General features: G+C 39.9%; 1 protein-coding gene across 2 annotated transcripts in view; it reads left to right on the top strand.

The window, feature by feature from the left end:
• The window catches only part of LOC131702124 (chemokine-like protein TAFA-5), a 100,978-nt gene that overhangs the window by 37,643 nt on the left and 43,746 nt on the right, over nt 1-19,589 (top strand). For both annotated transcript variants that reach the window (XM_059004152.1, XM_059004153.1), the window contains exon 3: nt 12,381-12,530. In XM_059004152.1, the coding sequence (XP_058860135.1) occupies nt 12,381-12,530 (150 nt within the window). The remainder of the gene's footprint in view (nt 1-12,380; nt 12,531-19,589) is intronic.

The following is a 19,589-nucleotide window of genomic DNA, read 5'->3' on the forward strand; positions in this document are numbered from 1 at the left end:
CATGTTTCTATATCCTGTCTCTTGAGTGGTGATGCACAGGGCTATGGCAATTTGATTGGAGTGGTGGAGATGCACAGAGCTATGGCAGTTTGATTGGAGTGGTGGAGATGCACAGGGCTATAACAATTTGATTGGAGTGGTGGAGATGCACAGGGCTGTGGCAGTTTGATTGGAGTGGTGGAGATGCACAGGGCTATAACAATTTGATTGGAGTGGTGGAGATGCACAGAGCTTTGGCAGTTTGCTTGGAGTGGTGGAGATGCACAGAGCTATGGCAGTTTGATTGGAGTGGTGGAGATGCACAGGGCTATAGCAGTTTGATTGGAGTGGTGGAGATGCACAGGGCTATAGCAGTTTGATTGGAGTGGTGGAGATGCACAGGGCTATGGCAGTTTGATTGGAGTGGTGGAGATGCACAGGGCTATAGCAGTTTGATTGGAGTGGTGGAGATGCACAGGGCTATAGCAGTTTGATTGGAGTGGTGGAGATGCACAGGGCTGTAGCAGTTTGATTGGAGTGGTGGAGATGCACAGAGCTATAGCAGTTTGATTGGAGTGGTGGAGATGCACAGGGCTATGGCAGTTTGATTGGAGTGGTGGAGATGCACAGGGCTATAGCAGTTTGCTTGGAGTGGTGGAGATGCACAGAGCTATAGCAGTTTGATTGGAGTGGTGGAGATGCACAGGGCTATGGCAGTTTGCTTGGAGTGGTGGAGATGCACAGAACTGTCATTTCTCATGTACATGTCTCTTGAGTGGTGCACATGGCAGCTATGACAGTTTGATGGTACCCTGTCCTATTCCTCTCCGCTCTCATCCATCAGACACTGTCAGTCTTACAAGGTGTATTTGACTGCTCTGTTATCGAAGGTCAAAGAACATGCTGTCTGCAGCTTGGACATGCAAACAGCTTGTTTGTTATTCTAGCAAATTCATAACTGTCCGAGTCTTTAGTTGTGATCAAAGTAGAGGAACGTTGACAGGAGTCTTTTTTTACTCTTTGTATCGCTTTAATGCTTAAGTTGTTTGAACCAACTGCTAAATCACAATGGAGTCAGTTTATTACTCACCTTAATGCATTTCAAATTATACTGTAGATTTTCATTTTTTTTATAATTCTGTTTATTGAGTTTTTCATTACATAAATAAATGAAGTGAGATGACAATCAAATCTACAAGACACAAAACATTAGAGAGAAAAGTAAACATAAAGACAGAAAAAAGAAAATGAAAGAGGGCCATAAGAAAAGAAAGGGTACTGTGTTTATACTAACATGGTACAAGGCACACAATGATCATGGGAGCTCTGGGGGCTTGAGGCTGTCAACATAGCTCAAAAAGGCTTGCCAGTTTTTGTAGAACGCATCAAGACCCATTAAGCCAGTGGAGATGAGATGGTGGGGCAGATTGCTTTCAATCAAGTAGAATTAGCCATCTGGCTAGCAAAAAGGCCACAGTGTCAGATTGAGCTCTAGACAAGGAGACACCACCAGGAATTACACCGAACAGAGCAGTGATGGGATGTGGATCAAAAGGAATCTGCAATGTTTGAGACAGGGACCCAAAAACAGTTCAGAAGGGAGCCAGCCTGGGACAGGTCCAGTACATATGGATGAGAGATGCTGGGGTTTGTTTACACCTGTCACAGGCTGGGTCCACCGCCGAATATATTTTTAGATAAGTTGAGTTTGGAAAGATGAATGTGATGCAAGATTTTGAATTGGATTAGGCCATGCCTGGCTCAAATAGAGGAGGAGTGTACATTCAAAAGAGCAGATTCCCACTCGTTATCTGAGAGGTCGACTCCGAGATCCTATCTCCAAAGTCTGAGTGGGTCCAGGGAGGGGCTGTTTGGGTTAAGCAAAGTATTATGAAGTTTGGATATTACACCTCTATCTGTGGGGATATTATACCTCTAGTAGGGATTCATTCATGGATTCAGGAGGTGCAGAGGGGAAGACTATAACTGTGATGCGTGCAAAATCCCTGACCTGCAAATAATGAAAAAAATGAGTGTGGTCAAACAGCTGGTCAAATGAGGCAGAAGTGTTATTAATATGTAGGTCTCTATGGGTTTTAATACCGCAACTATGCCAAGTTTTAAAAGCCAAATATTGTAGAGGGGGGGAACAGATGATTTAAATGTAAAGTGGCAAGCAAAGACATAGATTGCAGGCCAAAGTGACGTCTGCACTGTGCCCACATTCTCAATGAGTGTTGCACAATAGGATTTGCACTGAAACGAGAGTGAGTCAGAGGGAGGGAAGTGCACATAAGAGAGGAGGAAATGCAGGAACCACTTTCAACTGTCAGCCACGCAGGGGCAGGCTGCTGGAAGTGTGAGTTTAGCCAACATGTCATATTACAAATATTAGCTGCCCAATAATATAGTTGAAAGTTAGGAAGTGCAAGTCCCCCCAGTGGTCTGGATCTTTGAAGAAGTGCATTTCTAAGACAAGGCAGTTTCCCATTCCAAATAAATGAGGAGATCATGCTGTCAAATGTATTAAAAAATTATTTAGTTAGAGGGATGCACTGAAAGAGGTACAGAAATTTACTCCGCTTGCTAATGATAAGGGGAGAGTAGACCAGCGAGTGAAATCTTGTTTAGTGCGTTTTAATAATGAAGTAAAATTGGACTTAAGACTTTTTAAAGAACGTGTGACTGAGATCCCTAAGCATGTACATTTATGATGAGAAATCTTAAAGGGATTTATTATTTATTTATTTCTTAGCAGACGCCCTTATCCAGGGTGACTTACAATCGTAAGCAAATACATTTCAAGTGTTACAATACAAGTAATACAATAAGAGCAAGAACACACTGCTGAATTAATGGGAAATATTTCACTTTTATTTATGTTAAGTTTGTATCGGGAACTGCTGCAAAAATTGATCATAATAGAGAGTGCATGTGGGAGAGAAGATTCAGGGTTTGAAATCTATAATAAAAGATCATCGGCATAAAGCGAGACCTTGTTCTCCTCCCCGCTCCGCATCACCCCCTGTACATCCTTACAATCCCATAAAGAGATAGGCAGCGGTTCACCTTGTTCTCCTCCCCGCTCCGCATCACCCCCTGTACATCCTTACAATCCCATAAAGAGATAGGCAGCGGTTCACCTTGTTCTCCTCCCCGCTCCGCATCACCCCCTGTACATCCTTACAATCCCATAAAGAGATAGACAGCGGTTCACCTTGTTCTCCTCCCTGCTCCGCATCACTTCAGAATCTTTTTTGAAAGCAGCTGGACCAAAAACGTCAGATAGGAATGAAGACATGAAGGATGTTGGATGTTTATCTTCTGGTCCTTCCAGGATACCAATAATGCAAAGATTTTGTCTCATGGAGCAATTTTCCAGATCGTCTATCTTCTCTTGTAGAGCCTTGTTTTTCTCTGTCATGCTGGCGTATGTGGCCTCCAGAGATGTAACCCTAGAGTCGATATCTGTGATAGAGTGCTTCAGATCATGCAGACAGGGAAGCAAAGCGTCTTTTACAGAATCCAGAGACTCCCAGGGAGTCTACGGGCGTGGCAGAGGAAAGACCTGCCACGTTGTCTCCTGTCCATTCTATATCTGTCGCATCTGAGGCTTGGGGACATCTGTTCTTGGATTTTGACATACCGGATAGCAGTTGTTGAGTTTATTTTAAAAATATATTTGTTACTATTGTTAGAAATCTAAAGTAATATAAATAAGGTGGAGACAAATGCACGCGAGCGACTACTCCATATTACACTGGAACAGGAATGCTCTATACTGTATGCTTGCTTATCAGTTTCTTTTAATATATATATATATATATATATATATATATATATATATATATATATATATATATATATATATATATATATGTATGATTGTTTATAATAATAATTATTATTTTACAAAAAATTATAGTAGTCATTAGACAGATCATAGACATTGCTCTCTGTTTCATTTTGTGTGCTGGCATGCTGGCATATTATAGAACACTTTCTTTGACAAATCCATAAACGCACAGATGCCAAGGGTTGACAATCCCAAAGAGTGAAACATCCAGCCCCATTTTTATGCCAAAGAAGGAGACTTTCCAGCTGCTATGTCGTTGCTTAAGGCAGGGCCTCTGATCTCTGTAATAGGTTATTTTAAAATGTGCATTGCTTAATATTTCCACATGCATGTTATTAATATTGTACAAATAACTACTACGAAGACAAATAATAATAATATTAATAATTATTATTATTATTCTTAAACATACTTAATTTGTCAGTTTGTCAGGATTTGTCAGCAATCGACGCAGCGCACAAACAAACAAGATGCTGATAAAAGCCCGGTGTACCTATTAATACAAATATATGTTTAAAAAAAGTAGACATCAAGAAATAATAAAAACAAACATGTGTTTAATATATCACATTCTCAACTTAAAGAAAATATTTTAAATCACAGAAAAACAGTATCTTAATGATAGAAATATTTCTTTGAAATCAGTGCTCCAGAGTGCAATGCTTATATACACTAGTCAGAAAAGTCAAGGTACAGTATGTAAACCAACTTTTCCATTGTGTGTTCAACAGGGGCTTTCATTTCAATAGATTTGCTTCCGTTGATAGACAAGAGGCACACTTATGACCCCCCGTAATCACACCCAGCTGGTGTGATGTACACTGTGCTGAACCAGATGTTCAGTATGATGCTTTGCCTCTACGGACATCAGGGATGACCTGACAATGTCTTGGCATGCTGTACCTGAGCAGTCACTGCTGGAGAAGGGTTTCATAACACAGCAGGGACTGTGCACATGTTTCAGAAGCAGGGCAATAGAGTCATCAGTATTTGTTGTAGCGAATACCCCACACATGTGTGCTTGAAGGATTTGTAACGGAAGATGAACAATAACCTTTTTAGCCACACTATTCTTCAGCCAGCGTACCATGATAAGATTCATGGGGCTTCCATGCAACTTTTTTTTTTAACTCGAGACATTTACACAAGAAAAATGTCTTGTGTAAAATGCTTTTTTGGGTTTCCGTTCGCTCAATTTATTTTACTCGAGTAAACCTGACATCATGCAAATGAATGGGAAAGGTGGGGGTTGATATGTAAATTAGCTATGCGTAAAATACTCATGTTGTTTTTGAAGATTACTAGTGAAATTTTGTGAAAATGTGGTTTCCATGCCTAGATAACTGGTACACAAGTGAATCTAAGCTGCTGTAATAATGCAAAATACCTTGTGCCTGGTTGGTTAATAATGTGTTTTACTGCTCTTACCCAAATTGTTTTTCAGATGTCATTAGTGGGGTGTCATGTCGTTAGTAGTGAATACTGTTTCAACGAATTTATCTTACGAGTCATTAATTAAAAATAAACTCTGAGGTATAAAATGAAACTAACCAACAGGTATTGCAAGTCACCATGGCTGAAAACTGGCGGAGATGTTATATATATTATATTTATAACACAGCTTGGAAAAATAACATCTGATTGGTTAAACAGCATCACATTACTGTGCGTATATATAGCGTATACCATGACTTGCATACTAATGAGCCGCACACTGAATAAATCACTACACACCACTACATTCTAAATTCCATGACAAACTGCCATTTTATTTGTTATTGGTTACAAAACCACTGCAAAAATAAGTGACATTCCACCTATTTCCTTTAATATATTTGGGGATGAAACTCCACATAACTGGTACAACACCAACTTTGAGTGAAGACAGCAGTCCATGTGGAATAAAATAGAAATATAAGGGCACCAGCAAGAGTAGACACATAACAGCAGATGAGGAACCGCTAAATGAAATAGAAGAAAACAAAGATTGAAAAAAAAAAACACTAAAAAAATAACTACAGCATGGGCTGGTTAATGTACTTAAAGAAAAAAATGTAGACATTCATTTTATGGAAATAAGTCCAAATAATCTCAACAACATAAGGGAATTTTATACCAGTGCAAGTTCAACTGAGGACCAGTATTCAGTCTCCAGTTTATAACGCTGAACTGGACTAAATACATATTTTAACAGTAGAAGTTTTAACATCTCTGCTGACAGGGAGTTTAAAACCAGCAATAATGTATCACTGTCTTTTTCAATTACCAGCCTGGATTTGAAGTGTCTGCGGGAAATGGAGGCACTGTCCCTTGACACTGCGGTCAGATTGGTACGTAAAGTCTGGTTTGATCGTCAACTTAATCTGTCACGACTTGGACGCAAGGGTGTCCGACAACTAACAAAAACATCTTTTGAGATCCAAAAGGATGAAAACCTACTAGAATATGTGTGCCTTGCATATAATGAGTTCACAAACTTACCTCAAAATCAGTCTCCATCGCAGCTGCTCCCCTTACTTCCTTAGTGTCATTTGAAACTCTGCCCATCATCACAGCTTGTGCTCAGTCCCCTAGTTTCTAGTGAGATGGCACTTTTGATGCAGAAATTCACAATAAACAAACGTGCAATTTATTTTTAATAAACGAAAAATTAATTAAATTAAATTTGACTATATTACACTGCGGATGTATACACAATAAAAGTTTCTGGTTTTGTAATAATTTAAAATGGGTTTTAATTATTCTAATTATTTTTCATCCCCAAAATGACAGGTAGCGGTGTTATAAGCGGTGTACATCACTTCGGGCAGTGCGGTTCCGATGATATATACCACTTCTGATATATATCCCTTTCATTCAGGCAATAAAGCATATAAGGGATCAGGTGATGCTGCATATACTACCCTGGCTTAGAAACCCTACCCATCTGGATGGCTGACAGCTGCTGAGGAAGCATTCAACACCGCGCTTGGGCAAATACGGATAGTGGGCACTTGAAAGGGAGGTGGCAGATACTGATGAAATGGACTGAAGTGCATTAATTCGTTCCCAGAATTGCCACTGCCTGCTATATCCTGCACAAACTCTTGTCAACAACAAAATGAGGTGTTCATGAATCAGTGGCTACCTGTGAGACAGAAGGGGAAGGTTACAGTCTCACGAGAAAAAAAACGGCACTGACTTTCACAAGCCCAAAACAAGCGCAACCCATGTTAAAGTGGGTGTTTATGCAAATTACAACCCACGACTCTCAAAAAACAAGCCCAATTCTGCTTATTATAAGCGGACTTGGCAACTGTGAAGGTTACCTCAGCCTCCAGTTTCAATTGGACAGCAGCGTTCTGAGGAGACTCGCGCTGTCAGAGATTCTGTCCTTTCTTTTAAGTTGTGTTGGATTTACTTTTGTGTTAAATATTAATGATGCAAACAAATAAAACACAATCCATACATTCAATTTTATTTGGTCAGTTCTGAGAGGGCATCAACAACTTGTTGGATGTTTGTTGTGCTGTTTTGGGGCGATCGAGCTGGCTCATGACATCCAGTTCACCAACTATATTTATTAACGTGGAGGGCAGACACGCGTTGCCTTTGGACATAGCTGGGATCAAAAAAGGACGGGAATTCAGTTACATTTAAGCAGCTCACTTGCTCTTTGTCTTTAACTTTAGCGTAGTTTTATAGCAAAGGTATTCTCAAACAATTGCTTCAATACTATAACAAGGGCATAACGCAGTTCATGGTAAGTGGTTTTATACAGAACTGTAAACCCACAAGAGATATACAACATGACAGACCAGACACAGCAAAAAACAATAATAAAAAAGCCGCCTGCATTATCATTAAGGTGAACTACACCACTACTAACCATAAAATTGCCCTTCAGCCACTTACTTTCTGCCATCTTGGAATCCACAGTAACAACTGACCTGCTCCCTTGCAATATTTATAGTTAAGGATAAACACACTCATTAACATTTACACGTGAAATGCGGGTTTCCATGCAAAACTAGGCGTGGATTTTCCTGTGTGTTTCATCATTAACACAAGTAAATGAGATTTACCCTATCCCTCTCTTTGGCTGTTTTTTTCGGCCACAAACCTGATTTGCACAAGTAATTCTCCCAAACATGCATGCATATCGCCATTTCACGTGTAAATTGACCCACATTGAAACCCCATGATTGTTACCATCTCCAAAAGGGAATTCGGGACTTTGGATGAATAGTATTTTCAATGATGTCTTGGGAAGCTTGAACTGTGCTCTGGGGATGCCACTCTTCTTTTTATTTCAGTACCAGTTGGGGCCACATGATGTGATCATTGTAACTGTGCCTACTGGTACCTATTCCAGTCTGTAATAAGGAGGCATGCCATCCATCACCACTCAATCAGTTCTTCTGAGCTGATACTGGCAGTGGTGTCTAGCAGACTGGGTAGGGTGTGGTTGAGGCTATAATGTCACACACTAATCTTGTCTGACAGCTGTAGCACTGGCATTGTAATGACGTTCTACCACACTAGTGTTGGGATGGACGAGTCTTTGTGGCACATGAACTGAAGATGCCGTGAAGTCTACCTGCCTTCAGTCACTCTCGCATTCCAACAGTGTTCGATGCTTCTTCTAAACGTCTTTCCAAAGATGTGCCTCCATGCGGCACAGTTTTGTAAACTGATTTAATGTTGGTCACTAACAACTAAAGTGCATCTAATTAGGAACCTCTCTCTGGATCTCACTGTTCTACATTGTAAGCAAGCATTGACTTGAACAGAGCATGCATTCAGCTAGAGAAACGCTCTGCTTGATTAATTGCTGTGTTAGCAGTTTCTGACCAAAACATGTCAAGGAGTGTTCATTAATGTAATTAGTTCTGTTGAAGCAAGACCAATTGGGGCTGCTAATTAAATAGAAATGACTTCTCACTTAATAATTACAAGCGCTGCGAAAGTTACGTTTAATGTCAGTCACTTCTATAATAGCAGGCATACAAAACAAAGTTGTGTATGGAAAGTTGCGGCCCTGTGTGAGGGGGTGTGCAGGATGAAGTTGAGAATGATATAAAAACAATCCATCATAATTACACGATATCATTGTCATATAAATTACATTTGAATCTATTTTTTTCCCCATGTAAAACAATGACATTGTGTAATTATCATGGATTGTTTTTCTGTTATATATAGCATCTCATCTCATCAATACTATATATAGTAGTATATATTAGTATTGATGAGATGATCTCTCGTACTGCAGATGTATGGATGCACAGGCAGTTTGAGGACCACAGATGAATCTCTGGATGGGTTACTGCATATCAGTGTAGCAGCGAGATGGTATTGGTAAAAGTGTGGCACAGTAAAACTACTCAGCAGAATATCTGCAATGTCTGTGGACCCAAAACTGACAGTTATCATTTCTACAATTGTATTGTTGTAAAATTGAATGGCACCGCTTGGGAGTTATTTTAAAGCAACTGTTGTAGCTTAGAGCAGATGGTGAACGTGAGAGCTCTTTAGCATACGTTGTGCTGCATGCTTTTATGTTAAATGTTTCTCTTTGTTTCTGTTGCATGCAGAGGGAATAAAGAATTGACAGCACTTGCTTGAAGTGCTTTGTTCACAGTTCAGGTGGAGCCAAGGTAGACAGAACTGAAGGCTACGGTTACTCTTGTTACTCTGCCAAACCATCTCGGGTTTGACACAGAGGGTAATTGTTTGTTCACTTCATGGGTTCATGTGTGATGAAGGTGACAGATTGTGCTGTCAGAGCCACCCTGGTACTTTGAGATGCGCTTTTGATGCACCAGAGACAGCCCAGATCATGGTTACAGGCCTGAAACAGCTGCCGTTGCATTTTAATGATTTTTTTTAGATATTTATTTTCATCTGCCTGATTTGAACTGTATTATTTTATAATCTGTGTGCAAGTGAAATACTTTGGCGGTGACAGAGTCTGCTTGGCTGAGCGTATTCACATTCCATTAGGGACACTTGAGAACAACTGTTTATCCAACGTCAGAGGACAACAGAATTCTGCACCCAGTATTGTGGTGGGTCTGCATTCACTATATCATTGTCAGAATATTCTTGCCAGGAATTAAGACTGCGTTCCTGGTAAACAGCTGAGGTTTTACATACTGGGACAGATTTAATGAGCCTTTGCTCCAGTGCAAAGTTTGCTCCATTTAAACGTCTCTGATTGTTAATTCAAGGGCACCTACACACACCTGCGTTCTTGTGTTCACTCCTTCTCAATTTCCTGTCTGCACAGAGAATTTGGAAGACACTAGTCTGATTCACCCGAGGGACTGCTTTATAGCCGGAACATTTACTGTAGTCATTATTTGACATAATTTGTCTGTTGATATTTAGCTTTTTTTATGAGGGATATAGTTTGAGGTCATTAGGTGTGAAAATTGGTATGCTACTGTTTCCAATTCTCTGTTGCTCAGTTTGCCATTGTTGTAACACATTAGTGTGTGCCGTGATTAAGGTTTGATTAACGTTTTGATTCCCCATTGTATAGAAAATGGTAAAATATTAGTTAACATTTATGCATTGATTACAGTGCCTTGCGAAAGTATTCGGCCCCCTTGAACTTTGCGACCTTTTGCCACATTTCAGGCTTCAAACATAAAGATATGAAACTGTAATTTTTTGTGAAGAATCAACAACAAGTGGGACACAATCATGAAGTGGAACGAAATTTATTGGATATTTCAAACTTTTTTAACAAATAAAAAACTGAAAAATTGGGCGTGCAAAATTATTCAGCCCCTTTACTTTCAGTGCAGCAAACTCTCTCCAGAAGTTCATTGAGGATCTCTGAATGATCCAATGTTGACCTAAATGACTAATGATGATAAATAGAATCCACCTGTGTGTAATCAAGTCTCCGTATAAATGCACCTGCACTGTGATAGTCTCAGAGGTCCGTTTAAAGCGCAGAGAGCATCATGAAGAACAAGGAACACACCAGGCAGGTCCGAGATACTGTTGTGGAGAAGTTTAAAGCCGGATTTGGATACAAAAAGATTTCCCAAGCTTTAAACATCCCAAGGAGCACTGTGCAAGCGATAATATTGAAGTGGAAGGAGTATCAGACCACTGCAAATCTACCAAGACCTGGCCGTCCCTCTAAACTTTCAGCTCATACAAGGAGAAGACTGATCAGAGATGCAGCCAAGAGGCCCATGATCACTCTGGATGAACTGCAGAGATCTACAGCTGAGGTGGGGGACTCTGTCCATAGGACAACAATCAGTCGTATACTGCACAAATCTGGCCTTTATGGAAGAGTGGCAAGAAGAAAGCCATTTCTTAAAGATATCCATAAAAAGTGTTGTTTACAGTTTGCCACAAGCCACCTGGGAGACACACCAAACATGTGGAAGAAGGTGCTCTGGTCAGATGAAACCAAAATCGAACTTTTTGGCAACAATGCAAAACGTTATGTTTGGCGCAAAAGCAACACAGCTCATCACCCTGAACACACCATCCCCACTGTCAAACATGGTGGTGGCAGCATCATGGTTTGGGCCTGCTTTTCTTCAGCATGGACAGGGAAGATGGTTAAAATTGATGGGAAGATGGATGGAGCCAAATACAGGACCATTCTGGAAGAAAACCTGATGGAGTCTGCAAAAGACCTGAGACTGGGATGGAGATTTGTCTTCCAACAAGACAATGATCCAAAACATAAAGCAAAATCTACAATGGAATGGTTCACAAATAAACATATCCAGGTGTTAGAATGGCCAAGTCAAAGTCCAGACCTGAATCCAATCGAGAATCTGTGGAAAGAACTGAAAACTGCTGTTCACAAATGCTCTCCATCCAACCTCACTGAGCTCGAGCTGTTTTGCAAGGAGGAATGGGCAAAAATTTCAGTCTCTTGATGTGCAAAACTGATAGAGACATACCCCAAGCGACTTACAGCTGTAATCGCAGCAAAAGGTGGCGCTACAAAGTATTAACTTAAGGGGGCTGAATAATTTTGCACGCCCAATTTTTCAGTTTTTTATTTGTTAAAAAAGTTTGAAATATCCAATAAATTTCGTTCCACTTCATGATTGTGTCCCACTTGTTGTTGATTCTTCACAAAAAATTACAGTTTCATATCTTTATGTTTGAAGCCTGAAATGTGGCAAAAGGTCGCAAAGTTCAAGGGGGCCGAATACTTTCGCAAGGCACTGTATTTAGCTGAAAGATGAACCTGTATGAAAACTTACTGTGCCCCTATAAACATTATAAAACCACCACCTTCTTCTTCTTCTTCTTCTTCTTCTTCTTCTTCTTCTAAGTTATGTATATCTCTCAGTCTTTCAGCTAATGTTGGGGAAAATCAAGGTTTGAATGGTGATCTTATATTGGGTTGAAGCCTCTCTCAGTGTTTGTTAAATCCAGTTTTATTGGGTTGAAGCCTCTCTCAGTGTTTGTTAAATCCAGTTATCAACACTTGTACTGCAGTGCTGATTCTCTCACTGGAACGTTATTGTTATTATTACCCTGCAAACCAACGCAACTCCATCTCTATTTTGTCTAGGTCAGTTAGCAGTGGGGACATGTGAAATCGTCACTCTGAACAGAGACAGCAGTCAACCAAGGAGGATGATAGCCAGGCAAACAGCGCGGTGTGCCTGCAGGAGAGGGCAGATCGCTGGGACTACTCGGGCGAGGCCAGCCTGCGTCGATGGTAAGTGGAATGTGAGAACTAACATGCTGCTTTCCAGCTCTGTCTGTCTGACTGCCTGTCTGACTGCCTGTCTAACTGTCCATATGGCCTTCTTTATTTAGAATTATAGGCCTCTGTTCCTACATGGATCAGGTGTTGAGCAATATACACACCTGGCTGTCCTTCTAGCCTGACTGCAGGTCTTTGCAGTATTTTTTTTAAAACATGTAAATGCTAAAGACTGGAGATTAGATAAGTGGAATGGGCACTAATATACATTGTGAAACCACAATTAACTGCTCATTTGTGGCTGCTTAATAAAAAATAATAATACAATTTCAATATCTTTTTGTGTTATAATATTGCGAATCTTATGACTGTGATTGAGTGTTTCTCTCATTTATTCTCAGTACCCTCTCTATAGTTGTTTCCTGTAATGTTATATGAGTGCAAAAACAAAAAAAAGACTCCACATAAACAGAGGCCAAGTGAAATGGAGCATGTGCTGAGCACATGAGCACTGTGCCATTACTTTCCTTGCATTAAAATACAGAGGAAAATGAACGAACGCTACAACAGCCTCACCCCGTGGCACAGTGGCCATGCCTCCGCCCAGCTCGTAATCACTGTGTGGAAGCCAAGGGCTCACTTAGACTCCCGTTGGGCACGGGCGATGGAAAATTTATAGGAATGTTAATTAACAGGAGTGCTCATAATTACTGCAGCGGGGAACCATTTTATTGACTTCTCCTACTGCTCTCTGACAATTAATAGGAACGTTTATTAACATTTAATTCCAGGACATTAAGGTAAGAGATACTGTGATTGTGGGGTGTCTAATGGCCCTGTATATATATATATATATATATATATATATATATATCTATATATATCTATATATATATATATATATATATATATATATATCTATATATATATATATACATATATATATACACATATATCAGCACTGCAGTACAAGTGTTGATATATATATATATATATACCACAGCAGTTTAATTTATGTTGTGTTGTGTATAAACAAGCTTCCCAAGATGCTTTACAAAAACTGAAAGAGCTTTTAACAGCTTGCTAGCACAAAATATGGGTTTCAAGCTTAGATTTAAAGGTGTTGCTTGAGCATTCCGAATAGAACCAGGAAGTGAGTTCCACATCGAAGGAGCTTGAAAAAGACACGCCCACACACCATGAGTTTGAAAAAGACACGCCCACACACCATGAGTTTGAAAAAGACACGCCCACACACCACGAGTATGAAAAAGACACGCCCACACACCATGAGTTTGAAAAAGACACGCCCACACACCATGAGTATGAAAAAGACACGCCCACACACCATGAGTTTGAAAAAGACACGCCCACACACCATGAGTATGAAAAAGACACGCCCACACACCATGAGTTTGAAAAAGACACACCCACGCGCCATGGGTCTGTATATAGAACATATAATAAAACAGATTGTATATATGTAGTACAAATACATATAAAACAAGAATTGAAGTGGTTGTTCTGTGTTGGTTCCCTGCCTGTGGTTCATTTTACTTGAAAGTAAAATATGGAGTTAGAAGATTAGGAAATAGGTTCTTATGAAAGGAAAATGTCCGGTTGAAAAGAAATCCATAGAAAAGTAAAAACAAAAATAAGAACATAAGAACATAAGAAAGTTTACAAACGAGAGGAGGCCATTCAGCCCATTTTGCTCGTTTGGTTGTTAGTAGCATATTGATCCCAGAATCTCATCAAGCAGCTTCTTGAAGGATCCCAGGCTTCAACAACATAAAGTTTGTTTCATTTTTAAAGATTGTTTCAATAGCGACTCGAGTCGCCTGTTTGGTTCTATCGTTACCGAGAGAACCAAACAGGCAGTTTCAATTTCTCACTCTCTATGACTTTCCCATCAAAGTCAAAATGACAATTTGTTTCCTGCACATAATGTGTAATGGACTTCAAATTCAAAAGCCTATAACTGGGTACCATCCATAAGTGAGACCGTGGGTAAGTAAATCATCTGTATCTTGTTTAAGTACATTTCTGGCCAATTACACTTTGCTATCAAATAGTGCACCTTTAATAAAGTCAAAAAGATAAGCCTCTTTTTATTCTATTCAGTCTGGTTAAGATTGAGAAGTGTAAATATACAGCACTCAGTACACAGATATTCGTCTGTGCTGCCATAGTTCTGTGCCATGCACTGGAAAGCACTTCAAAGCATTGGTAAGAGAATTGTGTTAATGGCAGCCCCTCTGTTTCCTTCATTGGTTTGCCTCAATGTTTTAAAAGCTGGTGCTGGTACTGGTACTGAACCCTGCTATCATGACGTTTCTTTCCTCCTCTTACCCGCCGCCTCCTGTGCAGTTGCCTCTCCCTTTCCGGGGGTAGATGCTCTGTCACGACTGTCAGAGGTCTCACCTCAGCATAGGACGGCTCCTTTCAGGCCCAAATGAGACCCTGAGCCACAGCTAATCTTTTATTCCCTTAAATAAATACTTGAATGCCTAATCATGCCGTCACCCTGCTTATCGAATTAGTAGGTATCAGACACATCCACGGATACTCCAGGCTTCCTGGAGTGACTGTGACCAAAATAAGCTTCTCGGATGTGAGGGCGAACTGGCTATGACATAATATCTACCCATTGACTGCTAAGGTTGATTCAGCTGATCTGGCTGTGCAGGTGTCCCTCCCTCATCACTCCGTGTGCATCTCTCCTGAAGCTCTGCGCTTGGTGGATGAGGACCTTTCCACTGGTATACGAGTGGCTGCTCCCCTGATAAAAACTAGACCCTCCAAATAAGAGGCTACTAACCCTTCCAGAACCCTTAACAGATACCCCTCTGGTGCCCAGGCTTCTACAGTCTTAGGAGCTGTAATATGTGCTGAAATATGTGCATTTCTGAAGACTTGATTAAAGGAGCTTTCAGGGCTTATTCTTAGATATCATCTCTGCTTTCTAAAAGTGTCACTCATGTTGTCAGTGCTAATGGCCACCTTATGACAAGCCTGACAGGACAGTGGAAATGTAAACTCTGACATGCATCTCCTTAACCTGCACTGCTGTGTGTTGCAGCTTGACATTCAAATATAAGCTTTGCTTTTGTAGAGAGCTGTTTGAATTATGCAGTAAAATATTAGGATATAATACTAACGAGTGCAGAAAAAAACCAAAATGCAAGCTGCGAAAGTCCATTGACAGAACTATATCAACAACATTCTGTGAATATGTATTTCTAAATACTATTTTTTGCAATTTTGCTGTATTTGTGCGCCATTCAGCTTTAACATAATGGCTCGTTAGTAATGACAATTAGTTGTCAATAACAGCACTTTACGCACAATTGGCTTTTAAGCTATAGTTTAGTTTAGTGTTTTGGAAATGCACAGTAAGATAACATTGATATTTATATGTAGCGTCAGGTTGGAACAGAATTGGAATATACATTGGGATTGTCTGCTTTTTTTTTGTAACAAACTCCCCCACTGACAAAGAATGTTTTTTAAAAAAAGCCGTAAACTAGATACTGGACAAGGAGTTTATCTTCACCATCACTGAATAAATCCTTTGGCGCCAGGGGTGTCTTCCAAAAGGGTACAAACCAGATGGTTTTGAATGTTTTGACACCTCAGACAGAAAACAGTCCACCTCATAAATACAGCCGACCGGTGCAAAACAGCAGACCAATTGAGAACACTGGGCCGTCTCGGAACGAGAACAGCCAATGAGAAAACACTCCACGTGGACTCGAGCACCGCCCCAAATAAACAAACTATCCAATCACCGGGGTGAAGAGAGGAGTAGAAAAGGACAGCATGACTTTCAATCGGGGCTCCTGACACACAGAACAAGGCTCTGAACTTTGACACTCTCAAGAGCCGCAGCCTGCGATCGGCTTGAACAGAGATACCGTTTTCAAAAACTCTGATACCTGATAACAACCCCAGTGTTTGCCTTGGTCTAGGAGTCCGCCGCGTAACACGTCTAAAATCCTAAAGTAATATCTAACTTAGCCCCGACTGATCACAGGAGGAATAGTTGGACATATCATTTGAAGTCGACAGAGATTGAACTATATTCAGTCTTTTATTAAGCTAGCAGTGCCAGAGTTTGTGGTGGAATATCCCAGACATAACTGGACGAAGAGCGCACATTGACTCTTGTTTTTGCACAAACATTTCTTTCATCCTCTGGTATGGAGACATAACACAAGGAAGACCCCAGAATCTGGACCTTTCCTTGCTGGCAGGAGAGCCTTTGAGCTCCTGTTTTGGATGACATACAGACCAGCTGGAAGAGGCCGCAAAAGTCTGTTAAGTATTCAACACGCAGTGTTTTTATCCTCGTATAAACTCGAGAATAAGCCAACCTTAAAGTAAAATTAACGTTTTGTTTGAGGTAGAATGTAAGAAAAGTATTATTGCTTTCAATTCATGCTTTGAGTTAATGAACACTATAGTAACTGTTTTGTTGCATGGGATTCATACACATTGATGTGGGTTTTACAGGCAATTATCATTCTGCGTTTCAAGCTAGAATCCAAATTAGCTGTCTTGATATTAGATAATTCTTGTAAGGTTGTCTGGACGCAAAGAGCGTCTTTATCTCGCAAGAGTGAGAATTGCCATCTGAACCAAAACATCTATATGACACTGATTCAACCATGCTTTGATTATCAAATATTAACGAAAGTAAATATTTGTGTTACTAACGATACCCCTGTTAAGACTGACCTTCGTCTAGTAACTGTCAGGAATGCGGTTGTAACCTTTAAAGGAATCTGCCATAGATTGCTCTGGATCGCTAATCAGCTATCGGGAGTGGGGTGTCGTTGTTTATGTTTTCCTTTCTGTACTGTTTAGTTTAGTTTAGTTAATTCTTCCTTTCCGTGTTACTTTAGTTTAGTTATTGCACCTTTAATGTTTCCTTTATTTAGTTTTATTTCCTATAAAACTGTTCCTTTGCATTCACTAGAAGCAGTGTCCAGTCTGATTATTTCAGTAGAGGTTGGTCCTACATGGTTTTGAATTCAAATAAGGTATTATATGATCATAACTTAAACTAGTCCAAATACAAATATACCTTGCACACTACATATAGAAAGTATAATGGAAGACCCACTGAAATTTAAGATAACGGTTCCAAGAAATATTCAATAACATGATACTTTAAAGGGCATTCCTATATCTGATAAAACCCAATAAATGTGGTTAAGAAGAACGTAAGAACATAAGAACGTTTACAAATGAGAGGAGGCCATTCAGCCCATCTTGCTCGTTTGGTTGTTAGTAGCTTATTGATCCCAGAATCTCATCAAGCAGCTTCTTGAAGGATCCCAGGATGTCAGCTTCAACAACATTACTGGGGAGTTGGTTCCAGACCCTCACAATTCTCTGTGTAAAAAAGTGCCTCCTATTTTCTGTTCTGAATACCCCTTTATCTAATCTCCATTTGTGATCCCTGGTCCTTGTGGCAGCTTTAGGAATCAACGTGTGCGGAATGTAACAGGAGTTTAACACTCCATAGGAATACTAATGTTCAGAATTACAGTTACAATACAGCTAAACATAAAGCATATTTTAAGCTATTTTTTAAATATAGTCTTTATAATTTTATAATTTTAACGTGCCAATACAGTTTGATTGCTGGTCAAAAAAAGTTTATTCTTTTTCTTTCTAAGATGGATTTTTAAACAATGACAATAACAACAATGAATCAACTGGGCAAAAAAAAGACAGCAGTAAAACGAAGCTGCAGATTGTAGAATGTTAATCCTTGAGCAAGCTGTTCGGACCATTTGTCTTTCTCTAGCTTCAGACAGTTTGTCTAGCTTTAATTCATAACACATGCATATGATACAGTACAGTGCAGCAAATATTGTCATGAACATGCACATATGGAGCGCAGATGAATAACCCAGTTGATGAGGAATTAATATGAACATGTTATTACTATCTGTTTCATATGAATTCAAGTGTAATTAAAGAGCAGTAACAGTGCCTTTTACAATGTGATTCATGGATTCATTATGAATTCAAATGTAATTACAGAGCAGTAACAATATCATTACAAGGTGATTCATGGATTAATTATGAATTCAAATGTAATTACAGAGCAGTAACAATGTCACTACAATGCCCTTCATGGATTAATTAGGTCTGGCTGACTGTAAACAGATTGGGATTGGCACGTCTGAATTAAAGTTTCTATTCACTTGAACATCATTCCCATCCAGCTGTAGAATTGGATACAATCTGGACCACCCCTAGAAACGGAGTGGATGTAGCCTGCAGTCATGAATGATTCTCATTGGAGAAAAGTACCAGAGAGCAAGATTGGGGAATGAATGGATGTAAGTGCTTCAGTGACCTCCCTTGTGTCTGCTGGCAGGTAGGCTGTCTGAAAATATTCCACAAATTTGCCTTCCCCATGGCCTCCGGCAGTCTACCTGAACTGTGGCACCAAGGTAATTCAGCCTTTAAAAATCCTGTTCCGTCTAGGGGCTCTTTGGAGGAAAGAGATTGTGGGTTGTGCCAAAGTGACCTGAACTGTTCTCTGATATTGCGGCTCATTGTGCACGGGGGACTGAAGACAATCAGATTCTGTTCAGAGAATAGAAAAGACATACAGTACAATATAATATAAATATCTGCCCTGAAAAAAAAGAAAGCATGATAGTGTATTCAACCCTGATTTCTTAAACCCTGAAATATTATTTTGTAAAGCCTTATTTTTGTGCAAAAGGCATTCTATTAAGTTATAGTTTTGTAAGATAACATTAACTGTTTTGATTCATAATTAAATGATCTGTAGCCTGCAATATTGAAAATCAGCACATATATTATTAAGGGGCGGCTGTGTGGTCCAGTGGTTAAAGAAACAGGCTTATAACCAGGAGGTCCTCAGTTCAAATCCCAGCTCAGCCACTGACTCATTGTGTGACCCTGAGCAAGTCACTTAACCTCCTTGTGCTCCGTCTTTCGAGTGAGACATTGTTGTAAGTAACTCTGCAGCTGATGCATAGTTCACACACCCTAGTCTCATATCTTGTAAATCGCTTTGTG

Source organism: Acipenser ruthenus, chromosome 29, assembly GCF_902713425.1.
Source record: "Acipenser ruthenus chromosome 29, fAciRut3.2 maternal haplotype, whole genome shotgun sequence".
Taxonomy (NCBI): domain Eukaryota; kingdom Metazoa; phylum Chordata; class Actinopteri; order Acipenseriformes; family Acipenseridae; genus Acipenser; species Acipenser ruthenus.